General features: G+C 40.6%; 1 protein-coding gene across 3 annotated transcripts in view; it reads right to left on the bottom strand.

The window, feature by feature from the left end:
- Window positions 1-5,523: 5,523 nt before the first annotated feature.
- Window positions 5,524-20,796, bottom strand: part of LOC115041569 (solute carrier organic anion transporter family member 3A1-like) — a 52,611-nt gene continuing 37,338 nt past the window's right edge. For 2 of the 3 annotated variants that reach the window (XM_029499117.1, XM_029499118.1), the window contains 8 exons: window positions 9,893-9,991; window positions 9,412-9,681; window positions 9,155-9,319; window positions 8,466-8,664; window positions 7,892-8,027; window positions 7,598-7,770; window positions 7,059-7,123; window positions 5,524-6,773 (listed from right to left, as the gene is read on the bottom strand). In XM_029499117.1, the coding sequence (XP_029354977.1) occupies window positions 6,397-6,773; window positions 7,059-7,123; window positions 7,598-7,770; window positions 7,892-8,027; window positions 8,466-8,664; window positions 9,155-9,319; window positions 9,412-9,681; window positions 9,893-9,991 (1,484 nt within the window). In that variant the 3' untranslated portion in view covers window positions 5,524-6,396. The remainder of the gene's footprint in view (window positions 6,774-7,058; window positions 7,124-7,597; window positions 7,771-7,891; window positions 8,028-8,465; window positions 8,665-9,154; window positions 9,320-9,411; window positions 9,682-9,892; window positions 9,992-20,796) is intronic. The other variant, XM_029499116.1, reaches the window with a different exon arrangement.

Raw genomic sequence — 20,796 nt, 5'->3', positions numbered from 1 at the left:
ATCTGCACTCGAGAAACAGGAGAGCTCTCAGCCTCGGCTCTCGCATAAAGGCTGCAACCTGGCCACGAACATGTGCGTCGCTCCCTCGAAGCGGCGATACAAGGTGAGTCACTGGTCAATCCATATCCCTGGTTATTATCTCCAATGGATGATGTACTGCCGCAGGGAGGCTTGTGGATAGCCAGAAGGCTTGGATGACAGGAAATTTGATTATGGCAAAGCACAAGTGCTTTTTGACTAAACTGATTGTCAGGACTTATCTTCTTCTGTCAGTGCATTTAGACAGGAAAAGAAGATGGGACCTTTCATCTTGTCTGACCTAACATTAACCAAATAACAGTTTATCAGCCTTCATCACAAGAATAGCTTCACGTTGTGCAGAGACTTTACATCATGTTTATGATAAATAAATAAATCAGTCTTTTCCATACCACCATTTAAAGCAATTATTCCCATCCCACTATAGTGAGGTTAGTGAGGTAGCAACTTAGTGTGTGTGTGAGAGAATGTGAATAATTATTGTTATATGTATTACACAGCATTATATATTGTTGTATACATTACCACTATGTAATTATCACTATTAACTAAAAAAAAAAAAAAAGAAATTGTAGTAAAGTGAGAGAATAGTATAAGCAGAATTAGACAATTATGTTTACATACGTGTGATAATAGTAGTGCAATTACCCATGCAAATGGTGATAATAATAGTATTGATGTATTGATAACATCCACAGTTATACGGAGGGAGGGTGGAGAAGAGGAGCAAGAAAGAGGAAGATCTAACCCGCCCCGAGATCCCAGATTCCCCCCCGGACAACATGTGGTACAACACCCTGCCTTATGTCTGTACCTTGTTTTAACATTTTCTCAGCTAAAATGTGTGTCATATGCTAGTTTAGATAGTAAAGGCTGCTGACCTCCGTTCAAACAGATCAACTGCTCAAAGCCCCTGTAGACATGTTGATTGGTTCATCACCTTTGATTATTTTGTACAGATGTCCACTTTCCCGACTTTGGCGATTCTCAGATTTTTTTTTTTTTATATCCCTATGAGGTTGACATTTGCGCTATGAGTTAAACAGCTATTTGATAGATTGTCATGACATTTGGTGCAACATTCATGTCCCCTCAGGCAGAAGCACACTGCCAGGAGAGGAAAACCAGGTAAATGCTTGGGGCCCTCACGGGGTAAAAATGTTCCTGATGGCCCTTCATACGGACACATTTTGCAATACCAACTGTTTTGCCCCTAAACCTGCACGGTGTGCTCCTGTGGCCCTAAATTTGGTCCTGATGATGTGTGCTGTTGCCAAACATTAAGCTGAAAACTGAAGCCAACACACAAGTGTAAGAAAATACTGTTCTCCAAATGGCCCTTGGCGTGTGCCTCCAATACTGAGTCAATTGTTTCAAAAATAGCTCTCAAAACTTGAAACAAAGAACATATTTCGTGTCTACAATCGATTTCCCCCTTCACTGCACAGTGTGAATCAGCAGGAGTTTGTTGATAATAACAACACAGTAAAGCCATATTAAAAACAAAAATAGTATATTTAATGTATTTACAATAAACATACAATCATGTAATCTTTTCCAAGAAATATACAGAACATAAAAGTCTTAAATATAAATTGATGTAACTTCAAGGAAAAAAAGAAAAAAACCAAAGAAGCAATAGAGCATATCTAAAAGTGTCAGTGATGCTTTGAAAATATAAGTGATATTTTCTTATTTCAATGCCCTTTTCCTTTACAAAGGTCCCTTGCAGAGAGCCATGAAAGTCACATATTTAATATCACCCACAAAATAAGCAAACACACCACTCCCAAACCGTCACTAACATGGTGAGCACACGGTTTTACTTGAATAAAAGGCAACATGCTGCCTAAAGGCTAAAACCGACCGATCATCTATCTGCATATGAAGAGTTTCCTTCCAAAATAGTGTCTCTCCTCTACTGAAAGTGATTATCTGTAAGGAATGGGTTAGGGTTAGGGTTAGGGGAGCACCAGGAACTGGACCGCTGTTGGTCCAGTTATCCTGTAAATAAGTCCATAATTGCTGTTGTTGGCCACGTGTTTTGAAACAGCTCAGATAAGAACATCATTCGTTCATCTTCAACCGCTTATCCATTTCTGGGTCGCGGGGGGCTGCTGGAGTCAATCCCAGCTCACACTGGGGGAGGGCGGGGTCACCCTGGACAGGTCGCCAGTCCATTTCAGGGCCAACACACAGAGACAGACAGAAACCAACAACCACTCACACTCACACCTACACCTACAATTTAGAGCAGAGGTCACCATCTCCGGTCCTGGAGAGCTGCTGTCCTGCATGTTTTAGACGGTTCCTGCTCCAACACACCTGATTCAAATGAGTGACTCCTGATCAGACTTCAGCAGAGCTTGATGACGAGCTGATCATTTGAATCAGGTGTGTTGGAGCAGGAAACATCTAAAAAAAGCAGGACATGCAGCACAGTGGCCCTCCAGGACTGGAGATGGTGACCTCTGATTTAGAGTCACCAGTTAACCCAAACATACATGTCTTTGGATGGTGGGAGGAAACCCACACAGGCATGGGGAGAACATACAAACTCCACACAACCATCTCTGTGCAAAAATATTTTGGTAGTAAACTCTTCATATGCCTACACCTCTGCCACTAAAGGTCCACTATAAAAGTGAACCTGCTGTTACCAAAAGGCAATGTCATCAGAAGAGAAGAATGGGAACAATAGGATGACAAAAACAAACAAAACCAAAACGTTTATGCTCTAAAGTTATTTTCTCATTGCAAGGCAAAACATCTCAAGCTAATTTAGGTGCCAAAAGAAACAGTCCTGTCGCCGCAGGTGAATACGAGGTCAAGAAGGCGCCGTCACACTTGCCAGCGCGCTAGACAGACCCAGAATATGTAGGCTTCTCATTTTGTGATTTTTGAATGTTACAATGCACAGGTTGATGTGGCACAACATCGGCTCCCATCACAAAGTCAAAGAGCAGAGCTTAATGTCCAGGCACAGGCGCAGGACTGCTATCAGTGAAGTTTGGCCGATTTCCTACAGTCAATCTTATTTACTGTACAATGTCAGGCTATACAGTAGCTCAACATTGGTGCCACTTTTTTTTTTTTTTCCAAGCGAAGTATTGTTTTTATTTGGACCGAAGCAACAGAAAGTTATGAGCTGATAGAAAGTTATAGAAAGACAGATTAATCTAAATTAGTCAATACCTTCACTAGTAGAAAAGTCCTACATATTAACAGTTATTACATCCTAAATAATACTGTTTTCTCGACCAATATACAATATTTTATAGGCAATACGATTTTGGGACACTTTTGTATGATATGGTGAAAGTGAGTGGAGGATATCACAGAGAGGCTACGAACAGCTGGAGGATCTGCTTTGAGTTCCAGCATGTTGAGACAAAGTTCTCTGCAGGACGTTACAGAACACTTCTATGGTGTCACTTTGGCACTTGTATGGCACTATTATGTACAGAGGAGCGAGCACTATGACACACTGGACATTACAGATATCTAAGACAGCATCACCTGTAGGGGGTTGGTAACCAGCCGACTGGTGTCAATTATCACCCTCCTACCCTTTGGGACTGCGGACGCTCACTTTTTGTTGTGTGTCTGTCCAGCTAGGAGCCAGATTTCCAGATTTTGTTTCAGGCACCAGTGCCCAACAAATCCCTCCATTTTAATGATTCAAGTCTTATCTGCAGTGCTAGAAGTCTGAATTTTTACTATCTTAGATCACATCAAACCAAGCAGACTTTGTTTAGTCTGGTCTGGTTCAGCATGGCTCTCTGTTGAATGTAGGTCCATTAAGAGTTGATCTCAAGTATTCTTGAACAGATGTCTGTTTCCCCGTTTCATATTTTTTTTCCGTATTATTTATGATGCCGAAGCAGCATCAATGTGTAGGTATAATCTCATACAGTTGGTTGCACGAGGTGCTAATGAAATACATCGCAGGAGTCAAATGATTCCAAAATAATCCACCATGAGCAGTTGACTCATACAGCACAAGTAATCACATTGTGGACATTTTCAAAGTTCTAATACTAATGGTTGTTTTCAGTAACTTAACGGAACAGTTACACAAATTTGGAAATACACTTATTTTCTTTCTTGCCAGCAGACGAGAAGACTAATTACTCTTTACAGTAAATATTGAGCAGCTGGTTGAAAAAACAGGTGGAAACAGTTTCACATTGACTGACTATTTCTTGATGGGGAATGATGAAGAAAGTGAATAAGTGTATTTCCTCCAAAATAATATTCTTTCAACCCCAAATCTCAAACCTCAAAAGGATTAAACATTTTGGAAATTAAATCTGTTGCAATGGTCAGTAGCTGGACAAACATCCATATTTTTGATGCAAAACATATTAAATACTCACAAAGTAAGCCAGGAAAAACTATATTCTCTATATAAACTGGATATGTCAGCAATCAGAATTCCACTGAATTCCTTGAGTGTGTGTGTGTATATGTATATATATATATATATATATATATATATACACACACACACATACATATATATATATATTATTTGAAAAAAAAAAAAAAAAGGGAAATCCGTATTAGACAATCACTGCAGTGTGAGTGATTATGAGTCAGCTGAGGTTTTTCTAAATGTCAACAACACAATGCAGTATGCATTATAAAGCTTTTCCATGGTAAAAAGAGAATTGCAGGCCATTAGAGTTAAATGTGTATTTAACCATTACCGTGTCCATCAAATCGCAGAGTGTGTGCAACTTTGTAACATACTGAATATTTTCTTTTTTTCATCATTACATGCATTACCAGCATGCTTTTAAAAGAAATAATTCTGGCTTGAATCTACGCGTCATGCTGTGTCTGCTGACAGCTAGCCCACCAGAATCATCACTATGTTGACTTGGTGCTCCACTGAAACGCAACTTCACGCTCTCAGCCAGCCTCCACCTGCCTTACATACACCAGCCTTACTGCTGTACACCACAGAGTCTTATTTGCTTTGTCCCCTGCGTGTTATTTATAATGTTGCTATGCATTCCATGCATCACCACTGAAGGCAGGATCCCCAAGAGTAGAGTGACACCACCAAGTCAAACTGCATTTTCATCTCTATTTGCCGATGATCTGAGTGACAGAATTGTAATGGTGGTGCCACGGTCGAATCACCGGTAGAGAAATGTAGCACGTTCAATTCCAAAATCACCTCATATGAGTCTAGTCAGAACTAGTCAGTCATAACTCCTACTTTACCTACTTTAAAAATCATCATTTAAACCAAGGGGAGGTTCTTTTTGTTTCAGAAAATGTACCAAATTGTACCAAAGGAAAAACATAAATCAACTAAACTGAGTGAAGCTGGAAACATCTCTTAAAAAAAAAAAAAAAAAAAAAAAAGATTTGACATCAGGCTCCACACCAACACGCAGTAAAGGGATAATTATTACATAATGGCTCAACACTCCTCTACCTTCCACAAATATCCTGAAACCCCTTTCTAGAACAAGATCAGGCCAAATACCCTGAAAGATTTTGTTGCTTGTTTCCTAATATCTGAACAATATGTGCAACATCAACTCAAACTTAAAGAGTTTGGCTCTAAAATGGGATTTCCACCTCAGAGGAAAAGTCAAACCCCTTTCTTAAGCACAACAATGTAAAAGGAATGAACCCTCTTACACTACAGATGTAGAATCTTTGTATCTGAAATGTGCTCCAAAAACAAGTTAAAACTGCGTCATCTAACAACAACCACAGGTTAACTCTCCTCTCTATGTGATATTTGGACCTGAGAAAGACTTCCTTCTAAAGGAAAATAAACTGTCTAATAAATCTGATGAACAAAGAGATTTCTGCCTCTCACGCAGCTCACTCTGAATTTAAAGTACATCTAAATCTAATATGACTATTTTCACGGAAATGTAACGATCTTAAAATAAGGAACTCATACTTGGCATTGGGGTTGGGATTGGTCTCGTAAACGAATGGTTTAAGATGCACAACATGTGGCTGCAACATCCCTGTTTAAATATTTTGGCTTTAATGTCGGCCCCATTCATTCGTCCTTTATTTGCTTTCAATCCCTAATTGGGTGTCAAATAAGGCAAACATAAAAGTTTCTTTTTTTTCTGACACAATACTGAATAATTTATATTTAAGTAAAAATGTTAAAATAACAATCTGAATGCAATGTTGATATAGAGCATTTTAGGAAACATCTCTTCAATTCAGCCATTAATTCTGATGTTTTGGGTGAGAAGAAGATAAAACATGTACTAAGGACATTCTTCTAAACCAAGACAATACTAAAGAAACATTTCCCATCAGGTCAGTTGCTCATTAACAGTTCTGCTCTGCAGTCCCGGTACAGTGCCACTATAAAACTGACTCCATGTTGTTGCACATCTCATGGTCCTCCAGGTTGTATATGAACTTTGTCCTGTTGACGGGGTTCTGCGTGATCTCCTTGCCCAAATTGTCCAGAGTCACATTGGAGGCAAAGAGTTCAGTGGGGGTGAGGTAACCCTCGCTGTTCTTGATGTATTTCCTATAGTTCTTTCTCAAACACTGCCATGTGGTGGTGTACAGGAGGAAGGCTGATGTCTTGAGGACGATGGCGATGCTGACATACAGGTGCCTGTAGGCCACATTGTCATACAGCATGCAGGCTCCTTTCTCACCGCAAACCGAGCTCCAGAACAGACAGGTGGAGTCGATGCCCATGCCGAAGATCAGAGGTGGAGGGATGAAACCTGGAGAGAAGTGGGAGGAAGAGGGGGAATCGTGGACAGACAGCAGGTCAAAAGGTCAAAGAGTACCTGTTTGAGATGAGGTTCCCTAACCAGACAGACAGGCTGATGAAGTTCATCTCAACCAAGGTGAAGAATTGCTCTGACATTTACGTGAAAGAGTAAAACTAAGGCAATAACAGGTAGAACAACAGTGTGGGGCATATAACTGAAACTGTCGCGACAAAAATGGAGAACATATGGGTAAAAGTATAAGAAATAATTTAAAGTACTTTTGAATTTTCTTACCTATGAGTCTCAGGAGCAGGAACAGAACTCCAAGGGCGTAAGATTTAAGCTCTGGACTTACAGTCCTGAAACAGAGACACATCTGGGATGAACAATGTGTTCAACACAAAGAAAATCGCGACACACAGACTGCAGGTTAGGAGCTCCTTTGCTGATGAGGTCAAGCAATCTACTGCTACTTATGACTGGTTTTTACAATCACTTTCTGAGGCATTAGATTCATGTCAAAAACTGTATAATATTAATATGGATGGCTGTTTAGAAAAAGGAATAACTAACAATATTGCTCCAACATGTGGATCTTAATAACCATGAAACTTCAGATTAATGGATTAATTGGATAGACAGGTGTTTGCGGTACATAAACATCTGCTCAGCTGTCTGCTCTGTACTCTATGATGTTCTTTGTCATTATGGTTGCCTTGTGTGTCAGTATTTCTCTGCGCCAGCACTCGTCCCCTTTATTGAGTCCACCATTTCACCCTTATATGGCAACAGCACCCCCTTGTGGGGTGTATGTATAACATTAGGTCTCATACCGGATGAGGATGATGACGGAGGGTGTCTGAGCCATCGCACCAATCATGCTGCACACACAGATAACACATAGGAAGGTGAGGAAGGCCTGTTGACAGCCTGGACTGGGACACTTTCCTGTTAAAGCCACGGCCTCTTCACTGTTGCTGGATATACACGTACAGCTGGTCAGGTTCTGGAAGAGACGAGGCAGAGGTTGGAGCTTAGTTACTCCACTGTCTAAAGACAGGCTGCAGCTCTCTCTGAATGTGTCCGGTCCAGAGCTCGTTTCCATCAGTGTTACTGCGTCCACTCACTGGTTTGGTGCAGCCAGCGAAGCAGGCTGAGAGGTAGGTGACTCCGTTGGAGCCACAGACAGGGCTCACTGACGCTGTGTAGCAGTTACAGTTACTGATACATGCTGACTCCGGACGCTGCCATGTTTGCAATGTCCTGTGGAGGAAACCAAAGGTCATATCAAACAGATTATAATGACAACTTGAAGAACATCTTCAAAATCAACCTTAGCCTCTTATTTAGACCAATTTTTTCCAGCTTGTGCATGATTTGAACCTCGATGGATATCAATGAATTTTTGATCACGTTTACTGTGGATTCCCTTGATTGATAAATATATTGGTAGTCGGAGTCTTATACACATGATTTAAGAAGGCCGAGATTAATGTTTAATTTAACATTTTGGGCAATATGCTCATTGTCTTTTCTGCCAAATGTAAGATGAGAAGATGAAAAAATCAGAAGTATTAATAACCAAACAAGAAAAAAGCAAGTCATGCTTAACTCAAAAATATTTTTTGTAGCATGTAAACACGAAGAAAAACAACAGTGAATCACAATACAACTTAATCCTATCAGCATCATCACTCTTACTCGTTGCCATAGGCCACTGTAACCCCCGCAACAGGTCCAGTGTCACACCCCAGGAAGAGGAAAGAGACGTAGCAGGCAGTGGACACAAGGTTGACCAGCATGGCCATACGCACAGCGCCCAAAGCAGACAGGTTCAGCTTCTTGACCAGCAGCCCCCCGAGGAAGATCCCGAGGCAGGCACAGGGGATAGCTGTCATACCTGAGGAGGGAAAGACATGGATATCCACTGCTTTCCTGCACATTGTCCTCATTTTCCCATTTCATACATTTTTTCTGTATGGATTTGTAGAACCCGAAAGGAGCCATCTGTAAGTTTTGTTACTGCTACATCAACAATTAACAAATGTTTATTTACATGTCGAGAAGAAATGCTGGATTTCAGCATAAAACTCTGCCTTGGTATTTTCCAAGAAACCACATTTTGTGCTTTTACTTCATCCACTTGCTATCTCCTGGTGAGGTTAGTATGCTAGTTTACTAGTTAACTAGTAACTGACTAGTTAACCAGTCAGGCCCTCCTCCTGACTCTTCAAAACTGAGTCAGCTTTGAGTTCAGTCTGCGGGGGGGGGGGTAAGATAGCAAAACTTATAAATAGCTCCTTCAACCTTTTTCTACCATCACGTTTAATGGTAAAACAATATGATTTTGAAGGCCAACAAGACAATCAGGCAAGGTCATGCCTACCTACCTAGCAGCTGATTGGCTGAGGAGGTGGTAAGGTTGAACTGCTGCTCCAGGTATTTTCCAAGGAAGGCAGCAAAGCCAGCAACCACAGCAATCTCCATGCAGGATGCCAGCGTGATGCAACTGAACACCGGATTAGAGAGTAGGTGCCTGGTTACCCGAGGGATCACTGAGTCAAAGGCACAGAGGGAAACATGTTGGAAAAGATGAGGATACTGTAGGTGGTTTCATATCAGTGGCATTTACAGAGTTCGCTTTTACCTCTCAAATGTTCACAGACTGAAAGTCCACTGTTCATATCAAAACCGTGAATGGTCCCGTTGGGTTTAGCGCCCTGGTATTCCAGGGTCAGCGAAGAAGGCAGCATGGCCTGCTCACTCTCCCCTCCGCTGTCCATGTCCTGCTCATCCAGAGCCTGGGGGAAGCCGAACATGAAGAGAGCTGAAAGGAAGAGTAAGGCACCACAGAGGAGGAAGCCGCCCCACCACGCCCCGATCCAGCGAGGGTCATCTGGGGTGATATCCAGCTTACCTGGGGAGGAGGTAGGGAAAACACCGCAATTAACAACGAATGATGATTCATCAGATCAGTGTGAAAAAAGGTCATAAATTCTGGCTGTAAGTGATGTTGCAGAATTCCTAATTATCACAAATTGGTCAATGTAAATCTAAAAAACTGTGCAGGGAATGATATTAAAGCTCATTCCTGTAGAAATATGAACAACGAGTAAATGCAGACTTACTGGTGTCAATGAAGACAGCATCAACATAGACTTTGGTACAGACAGAACCTAAGATGAAGCCACAGGCGGGGCCAAACACCAATGTTGAAAATAAAATACCTGCATGAAAAGGAAGGACAGAGGAATACAAGATGTCAGTCATTTTAAACCCAACAGAAAAAACATGTTTCAAAGTAAGCTTCTTAAATGATTTTTTATTTATTTCACTCAGTTTTAAGTGCATTTCACCTGTTCATTCAGCAGAGGGCAGCACTGATTCAACACTGTAAAGCATTTATAAATAAGCTTTTATTAAATATGTTGTAACGTGAAGCTCCCGACCCTGGAGAACATTCATATTGTTTATTATGTTGTATGATTGGGAACCAAATCCATTCTGCTATGTATTGATTCCACACCAAAGGTTTTTAAATTTCAGTTGATATCTCCCGCTGACAGATTTATTCACTGTCTCGGTAATATGCAGCTCATAGGTTTCTCAGGGAAATTGATCTAAGACTAGATTATCCAGCAGGATCATAAATAATGAAGCAGGAAATGGCTTCTTAGTGTAAGAGCAGTGGGTAAGCACTGATATGCTGCTCTGGTTGACTTCCTCTGTGGTTAAAAGCTGCCCTGCTTCATCCCAGAGGCTGAGAGGTTTCCAGTGAGCAGCAGACTGCGCAGGACTCTATCGGTGTGTGCTTTGTATGGTCGTGAAACTCAGTTATCCATGCTGCTGGTAAGAGGAACAATTCCAGAGAGCTCTGAGCCCGGAGCAGAGGAGGCGGCTCCCTCCTGACAGAATGGGACGGCCGGTCAGTTTCTCTGTGAGGGATGTAATGATTTGTGCTGTGGTTATCAGCAGAGATAAATCTGACATCCGAAGGGCTGCGTCATCTCTCATGGTTCTATCAGTGGATCTCTCAGGTGCTAAAAGATTAAGAGGTCTTGTCAAGATTGAAAAAATCTGTCCAGAAACATTTTCACCCAATAATATTTTGTGCACCGGTCTTCCTTTATTAGGAAAACAGTAGATGTCAAGGAAGGGTGTAGCATTTGATGATACACAACAACAACAACAACAATAAATAACTTTAGATTCAGCAGCACGGCGGCAGAGTGGTCAACGCTGGTTCCCCACAATAAGAAACGTAAACATAAAATATAAAACGTTAGCTTTCATTCCCCTTCAAGTCACTGTCCTGCTACATCATTTGAATTGCAATTCAAGTAACATAGTAATGTCATAGTCACAACTTAGCGAATATGTTTATGTGTTGATGTATCAGACTTGGATGTAGGCATGGAGCTCATGACTTGATTTTGATTCACAAAACAAAAGACAAGTTCAGAATTGTGATTGTCAGTTTGATTTATTTCAGCTATCACAAACTAGCTTAGGAATTTAAAGTGCATATTATAGGCTAAATTGGGTAGCATGGCGGCCTACGGGCTAGCATTGTTGCCCCACAATAAGAAGGTTTTGGGTTCAGTTCCCAGCCTGGGGCCTTTCTGTGTGGAGTTTGCATGTTTGTCCAAAAGACATCATGTTTAGGTTAACTGGTGACTCTAAAGTAGGTCTGAGTGGTTGTTGGTCTCTGTGTGATGGACTGGCGACCTGTCCAGGGTTCACCTGCTTAGTTGTGCCAAGCAGCCTGCTATGCTGTGAATCTGTAGCATTTTATTACCAAGTGAATCTATTTAGCTCCCCAGATCCTAAAACATTCCTGTTAAGATAAGATAATTAAACTTTAATGTGCTTCCTGTTTGACTTTCTCTGAGCTTAAAACAAGACTGAGAGGTTCAGGAGATCCATTGTCCCCACAGCCATTAGTCTCTCTAACACCTTTAACACAACAATAATTCCCTATTTACGCATATTCAATGTCTTTATCTGTTGAGTGACATAAGTGTGAGTTACTAGATGACAGAAGTTCACCCACGGGGATGAAAAAAGTTACGTCTATAATTCTACTCTAATCTGTTCTATTTAAACAGAGTCATGGGTGCCAATGTGGCTGAAGTCAGGTGACAGAGGAGGACTGAGGTTCCATTTGGGCCTCCTGTTCTATATGTGATAGAGGGAAGCTGGCAAACCCAAACATTCACACACACAAATGCAAATACACACAAAACATGGCAGTAAACCAGCAGAAAATGTTTGGGAGCCCGCCAATCCATGAATCCGATCTGCATTACGCCAACGCTCGACATCCTCTAAACTTCACTGTGGGCACAACAAGCTTAACTGTGTCCCATATGCACAGGAAAAAGGTAAGTAGCCTTCGAAGAGAAACAGCTGATGTTAATAGCAGCGATAAGCATTATGAGGGAGAATTACAAGTAACATTTTTTATGCTGTGAGAAAAGACAGAAAGCTCATAATCCCATAGCAACAGCTGCTAAACACCCATCAGGACAAATGCTGTTGTTTGGTCTCAACAGTTGGTACATCTGAGCCCATTTGTCTATGGTCATGGCAGTAAATGCAGTGAATAGTAACACTTTTATTAATGTACAGCTGAAGCTATGCATAGTGTTCAAATATTGCATGTTCTTGAGTTTGATGAAAGATGCTTCAGATAAAATAATGTGAAAAGTAAATTAGGTGAGTTATTATGACATTATTCGCTTGAATGTGTGACTAAACGTAATGGATGTTGGCCTTGAATTTGTTTTTGGTTTTTTTTTTTTCGCCCAAATTTAGGGATTGTGTGGGATCCTATGTCTATGTGATCTTATTATGTGCAGTTTAACGATTCAACTGTAAATTTATCTCTGCAAAGCTAAAGCAACACTACTTGTTTTAGGGATATAACAAATCGTAATTGTGATTTCTCAAAGGGAGTCTTGACAAATCTTAATCTGACAAATATATTTTATACAACTTTAATTCTACTTTCTTTTTACGACAAAATTTGCAGAAGACAGCATCCGCTACAACGATTTTGGAATTATGATGTGCTGGCATCTTTAAACACATTAATTACAGAAATCAATGCCTCTGAATAGGTTCACTTTCATGGGACTGGTTTGACTTGTGATTGCTCATTAGAGGCCGAGCATAAATCTCTCTGGACTTATTGACTGAGCAGTGATAGCAGTTCTGGCTCGATGTGAGCAGAGAGATGCTCTCTGTGTTTTTGGTGTAGCTGCACTTATGAAGAGCAGATCATGCAGTCAGCAGTGTCAGAGTCATTGAAATGGTCAGGACTGTAAAATAAGCCTTTGAGGACATTCATTTAGCACAGTCATGACACTATTTGTGAGGATGAGGACAACTGCAACACACGGGTTGAAATACAGCTGTCTAGGAAGGCCAGGAAAAAAACGCTTGAATATTAGGAGATCTACCTCTATTAGTTTAAATGTAGTTCAGTCATTAAGACAGATCACCTTAGCTAATAAAATCTGACATCCAGAGTGGAGATCGAAAACACACACTGGCTTTGTAGCAGTACTTGATCTTCTCTGGAGATGCTGCACCCTTGCCAGCAATAACCTTTAATGGATTGCCATTATTTCTGTCCTTTACACTATTTCATACTTGCTGTGTCTGGGAGCTGTGACGACGGACACATTAAGGTCAAAGTGGTACAGTTACAAGGAACTAAAGAAAGATTATTTTCATGGCATGGCATGTTTCTTTGACATGAGGCTATCTGTGCTAAAGCGACTTTGTGTGAGATCACTGATGAATGCACAGATGATTTGGAAAGACACAGGACTTTAGAGATAACTCAGATATCTATGTAACACTCTGGCAGCTTAGTCCTTGTGTCTGACCCAGCCGTTTGGAAATGTCAGCCAGAGACACTCGACATAATCTGAGAGCCTGCAGAGAATCTGACAGTTCCTCCTCATGTAGCTGAGTAAGTTTAATACCATGTATAATGAAAGCCTGTGGTTTAGCTTGAAGCAACACAAACATTTCTAAAATATCAATTGCACACAAAACGCACAAAAAACAAAGGCAAGTAATAACACCAGGCCAGCAGGTCCCCAGAAAACTAACCACTTGCAAGAACTATCAATACTCTTGGACGTGCAAAGTACAGTCACTGAGTGTGCCCAGTTTAGTTTACCCAGCTTTATTTAAACAAGTATGACCAGGCTGGTTTGTAAAAAGTGCTTTTCATTCAAGAATATGAATCAATACATAAAATGTGGTCTTTGATTAAAAAATAAACAAATAAACAATTTTCTGCATAATGCTGATACATTTTCTCCAGTAACAACATTCTGAGGTGGTTAAAATCAAGCTTCAGGTGATGCCAGACCTTTCCCTTCGTCTTCTACAGTCGTACTGAGTGCAGCAGAGGCAAGGTCATACTGTGTGGATAGCGCTCCGCTACCTGGTCACGCTGCCAGCACATGAATAATTTCTCACTCAGACTCACATTATGGCACAGTTCAATCACTGGCACTTTGTATCTTGGCAAAGGTACTCCTAAAAGGTGCTCACATAAAACATCCCTGGCTGGTCTGAACGGACAGTGTGTGCTGAGTCAGCCTCCATTCCTTCCTCTGTTGCCTTACAGTGGAAGAGTAATAACTGCACTGGAGTAAAAACATTTTGCTGCAGTGGACTCTCAACATGCAGCCTCACAGCATTTTATTATGTGCATTACAGAGATGAATAGTCGACGATATGAGGCAGGAGGAGAGAAACTGACCCAGCGGCCGCAGAGCTGTACCCTTTGAGCGCTGTAGGATGCTGTTCTTCCTGACTACACTGTCATATATAATGTGCTCTAGGTCACCATACTTTACTGTTGTGAACTGAACACATTTTGACTGTACCTGAGCATGTGCGTGTACCCGTTACGGAGAAGGTCTACTTCGGGTGAGCTAGTTTGATAAAGAATTTACTTTACTTCTTTTCAACCATTGTTAGAAAAAATATGATTAGAGAGATGTTGGTGGAAAACGAGCCGGTCGGCGCATTGCCACCTTGAGGCTGCACAAAGCTTCACTCAGTTAAGCTGTCAGTACGTATAAAGTCTAGACGGTTCATCACACAGACCCCTCTGTTTTCTGTTTCTGCTGCAGTTTATCACTCCTGCATTACTACACTTTTTTATATCTGTTTCCTGCTCCCTCTCTACCAGAATGCACAAGCTTTGTGCTCCCAGCCTGCCACCTGATCTGCTGCTCACAGACTGCTGCAGGAATAACTCCTGAAATGTTAATGTTTTAGCAATTCTCGTCCACTCATCTCTAAGTCTTTGGGGTTTTTTGGTCTCAGGTTATATTATTAACATAAAGGTTGCGTTAAAATTAAAGGCATTTCAAGATTTGATTGTACTACATAAAATAAGATAAATGTGACGTATTGACGATTTTACATTTCTTCAAGAGGTGAGTTGTGAACAAGCAAAGTGAGACTACAATAGCAGACGTAGTAATGCAGTTCACTTAGCTTTTTACTTAAAAAATTACAAAAAGATAATTTCTGATATTTATTTCCTGCAATAATCCAACAGCCAATGTGAAAATCCCAAATAAGGGTGATGCAAACATTCAGTTTGTCTTACAAAAACGTGTCATCTCTGTACCAGTCTATTGACCGGATGAACATGTATACACACACACACACAAACACACAAAGGGGTGTGTTTGTCCTACATAGGAGAGAGAACAGTCATGATACAGAACAGATACAAAGCAAGCATAAGCTGAGTAAGAGCTGCTAATGTTTCCTGGTTTGCTCTTGTCCTCAATCTCCAAATCAGGCAGTATTGATCCATGCAGGGTGAAAATGTGGCCACAAGGGATCAGCCTCTCTGCCTATCATCTGGTTCAGCAGTGAGCCTATGGAGAGCTGCTATTTTAATATTTAATCATCTGGTTTGATGTTTTCTAAACAACTTCTAACTGCCTCTCTGTCTTGTTGCATTATTCAGGAGTTTTCTTACAATGCAAGTGAGCCTGCACACGTCAAGCCTGTCAGACAAGCCCACCACCCGGCATCTCGGAGGGGGAGGCAGCCGAAACACTGAGCGACAAGAAACACAAAGGTACTCCATGCAATTACAAAGCCACAACAGATGACCCAGCAGTCATGCTGTAGGAGGTAACGATGGTGAGAGGGGGCGGGCAGAGAAGAGAATAATAGACTGTCTTTAAGTGTTGAAGGATGAAGCCTGGGGGATATTATGAATGAATAAGTTCCTTATTGATTCGCAGAGGCCACTTTGCACGGACCCAGGATCGACAACAGCAGACTTGATAGTAAATCTGAGACAAAGTGTCAGTCAGAAATGCGGTGTGCACATGTCCAAACATGGTGAGAGGCAAAGAAACAAACTGTGGTACCTTTTTAAATACTGACGTACTGACCCCATTAAAAGCCACGCCAAAGTATTTTTACAGCTGCACGGTTTTGGCATTGTGGCCATCGTGATTTTGATGGCTCTCCAAAAGAGAGTCAATGTCCAAATATATGTTGTCTGCAGTTGTTGGAAGATATTGCAATTTCAGTTGGAATGGTAATTTTTATGTTTTATTTTAGTGAAATAAATATTTAAAAAATGGTAAGATTCTTGTCAAGACTGTCAAGGCAGACATTCATATTCCTTAATTTTTTCAGTGGATTGTCTTCACAAATATCAAATGTGTTGCCATTAAATTTAGTTCAACCATTCAGAAAAATCTGAGAAACACATGAAATTTATTTTCTTTGAATGGCAAACCAAAGAAAGCATGATTACGAGTCTGCTGTTCTTACAATGTTTTATTATTGTGTTTATTATTAGCTATTCATTTATTGTAATCCTTTTGAATAATTAAATAAGATATTTTAGAGATCTTAAATATTTGATTTTGCGAATGGGGGTCCACATTATCATATTTAGTTATTCAGTAAATAGGAGTGAATTCCTTTGCATATTCTACAATAGCATAGAAATATCAAGTGTAGCATCAGGCATCTGGTATGATTTGGCCTCTAACCAAGCAGCGGGTATGGTGGGCTGCCGGCTGCTTCCAAAGCCACCTTTGCTCTTCTTCCTCTCCTCTACTCTCTGTCCATTCCTTCCTCTCTCCTCTCCTCCTCCTCCTCCTCCTCCTCCCTGAGTGCTGCTGGCAGAGACTGTGCAGATCAAAGCATGTACAGAACAAACCGCAGGCATTCTCACCCTGCAAGAGGTTTGCAGTGAAATGCAAACAGGGACAATACAACTGGCCAAGGTCCAGCAGGGAAGACTGTGAGGAGGTGCAAGGAGCCACAAGGTAGCCAACAATCACCAGATTTTTTTTTCCTAATCCCCGAAGATTGTATTTATGCTATTATATTATTGTATTATTAATCTGCACACAAATGATCTTCAATTTGCAGAAATAGGACTGGATTTAAAAAAAAAAAAAAAAAAAAAAAAGTCACTTTTAATTTGAAAGATTCAATGATGATTCTCAAAATGTATTTATTATTAATTCCTAAATTCCAAGATGCGCATCAGTACTAAATTTCATTTGTATACAGTGTTTATGTGTTGTCAGATTTTTTGTGGCGATCAAGTCATTTCCGTGTGCTCAAAACAGTTCAAGGCCGTCTTGTAGCCAGAGTGAGTTGACATTAACTAGCAGCTGTCTGTAAATGTCAGACTCATGTCGCTGCAAGTACAGCTAATAAAATAACTGTTTTGCACACGCATGCTTGAAAATCATAGTTGCATCATATTATGGTCATTTTGTCATTGTTTTATAGCTTTATAACTGGGAACTGCATTTACAGCTCAGCCTACGATCCATTCATTCAATCATCTTCCATTGCTTATCCGTTTCTGGGTCAGAAAGGATACTGCAGCCAATCCCAGCTCATATTGGGCGATGGCGGGTCACCAGTCAGTCACAGAGCCAACACAAACAGCCAGACAGAGACACTTTCATACAAGTTAGCATAAACATGCATGTCTTTGGACAGTGGGAAACTCCACACACAAAGGCCCCAGGCCAGGAACTGAACCCACCACCTTCTTATTGTGGGGCAACAGCGCTAACAGCGATTGATAATACAATCTCACAAGAATGAAATTTACATGAAAAATTTCACTTGATTCCCCAAACTGTGCACCAATCTCTAACCAAGTTACCTAAACATTGCTTTTCTGTTTTTCCAAACAATGTTTTTCTTTTTCTTTCAGTAACAGCAGCCACTCTTTTCTTTTTCTCTCATCCTCCATCTCATCTGCTACACTCCCCCAGATGGAGCCCGGCTACTGGCAGGTCGCTGAGCGGTGAGCAGGAACAGGAATGGCACACCTCAGTGCCTTCCTCTATACTGTTGCCTTGGCAACTTAGGCAGACAGGGTGTAATATGTGTTATGTCAGCCTCTTGGTTTTTACGCTGCAAGTACAATCCTCTGTTCGCTGCTTGTGAACATTTGCAGAAGTTGAGGAAGTATTATTCTTAAGGCCCTGTATGTGAGAGGAGTCACGCCCCCACAACTTCCCTCTCTACCACAGCTGCAGGAAATAATCGATCTTTCATTATTATTCAGTCGTATTCTGTTCAAAAATCTGCTTCTCTCACTGCAAGAACAAGAACACACTCCTCTATTCTGCAACCCAAACACATTTTTGCAGAAGAGCAAAAAATAGCACAGGTATCGATGGGCTGATGCAGCCCATCAAAAAAAAAAAAAAAAAAAAAAAAAAAAATTGTTCATGTTCAATATCTACGAATTTTTCCATCCATCATCAAAACTCGTTATCTAAGCTAAGTCAATACTCTGTGGTAGAGTATCACAAAAACATGTCACCAACCCTCTTTCATCTGCTGGTCAACTGTCAATGTCTCGCATTTTTTTATCTCTAACAAATACAATTTTACAGTAACTGCATAGTTACAGTAGAAATATACTTATATATTTCATATTTTTGCAAAAATTATAACAAATGCGTTGATCATATGTACCACTTCACAACCAGAAGAGATTGAAGTATATGCATTTCTCTTTTTATTCTATCATTAACATTTTTGTTTGATTTGAAAAGAAAACTATGAAAAGATTCACTTACTGTAAAGGACAAAGACTCAGGGACATACACATGCAGTGACGCTGTATAGCACGCGATAGGTTATGATGTGGACTAGAGGAGAAGACAGGCTATATAAGCAGAGAGTGTAGATCAGTATCAAGAGGACAAGCTGAGCACTTGGCACGAGCTGCAATGGAAGCTGAGGCTGGAAATGTTGAAGAAAATGAGTCATCAGCTGTAATGCACTATACATTTACAGTAAACCCACAGACAGAGACATCACACTACTGGTCGCACTGACCAACTGGTGATCTCTGGGAAATTCACTCTGGAAAACAAACAAACAAACAAACAAGACAAAACAAAACGAAACAAAACACTGCAATCAGCACTTAGTGAAAAGAGCACAGACCTTTAAATCACATAGCACTGTGGGGTGACACATTATTCTCCATCTATCCTTATTTTTAGACCTGCTCCATAACCACCATTTGGAAAACCAACCACCTGCTACAAGTGTACTTTCTGTCATATGCTCACGGAGCATTCACAATTTATCCTGATTCCGACCTGTTGACGTTTTTATTAGTAATAAGGCAGTCTCATCCTCTGTCCTCAACTAATCCCCCTCTCATTTTGGGTCTTTTGGCTCTTGACCACAAGGAACATATTACAGCAGGCTGTCAGATTCTCCCTTTACTTACTGTACTTGCACTGTCACAGAGTGTAACAACTTCTAATGATTCTTTTCTTGCTGTGTATGAGCTATTGCATGTTTGCCCTGCTGTTCCTGCTCTGGTCATGTTTTGGGACTTTTAATGACTTTTATTTTATGTTCATGTGAACTAGACTGCAATCTGCATGAGAAATAAAGAAGAAGGAAATAAATTGATTTTCATAATAATTGGCTCACAGTGATCAATTTGACGTGATCACTGTATCTGTATCATAATCTTTTAATCCTGAAAAGAGCCTCACTATTCATTAAAGAGAGTTGATCATTTGGTAAAAATGGGAATGATCAATGCTATGGTCATGTTTCAATTACGCCAACGTGATCATTCCATTCACTTGATGATAGATATTGTGATTGTACAGGTTTTATTGAGCTGTTGGCCTTTGCTTCTTATTACGGCTAAATGGAATCACGAGTCAGCCAAATGCAAGAGCATGAAAGAATGAAAGCGCTGATGGTTGTTGTTGGGTTCAGGAATCAAGGCTCTTCTATTCAACAGTAAATCATTTCCTTTGTTCCCTGGGAGCTATAAATTTTATCTAAGGCAGGACTGGTGTAATGGTCACATTCAAGATCATTTTCTGCATCATCTATTTCTCCTCATCTGAGCACCTGATCTTCAGGTGAGGAAGGACATTTGGTGTCACTGAGTGTACTGGCATTCACACCTTATTTAATACCCTTTGATGATGTGCCAAATCTGCAGCAACAGTATGTAAATACTGTAGAGCTAAAGATAAAACATACAGTAGTCCTATGTCCTGTCAAAGACCCCAGAGGGGAAGAAAACAGCATGGTAGAACATCATGGAGCAAGTCATGATGACTGCCAGGTTCGTGCTGTGAGTTGCCAGGTTGGGGTAACAGATGGGTTGAAACTGTATGTGCAGTATGTGTGTGAAGTGGTAATCTACAGTATCAATATGGATAACATCGGGTAACCAAACAAAACATACAGATCCCTGTGAAAGGATTATCTATAATCTATAAATTTGCTGGTCATGCAAATTCTGAGAGTTTTGCAGGTGAAACAACAGAAAGTGAGAGCATCATGAGGTTATAATGAAATATTTCTTGGAAAAACAGAAGTGTTGGCAGGTATGCGAAAGTAACAGCAGAAAAGTAAGCTGTCTCCAACATGGTCACGCTGGAAAACCATTTATAGCACAGAAACAAAATCAGAGAACAGCCAGCGCAATTTATGG

This window comes from Echeneis naucrates, chromosome 3 (assembly GCF_900963305.1).
Source record: "Echeneis naucrates chromosome 3, fEcheNa1.1, whole genome shotgun sequence".
Taxonomy (NCBI): Eukaryota; Metazoa; Chordata; class Actinopteri; order Carangiformes; family Echeneidae; genus Echeneis; species Echeneis naucrates.
The sequence above is the reverse complement of the archived record's forward strand: the minus strand, read 5'-3'. Positions and strand labels throughout refer to the sequence as shown.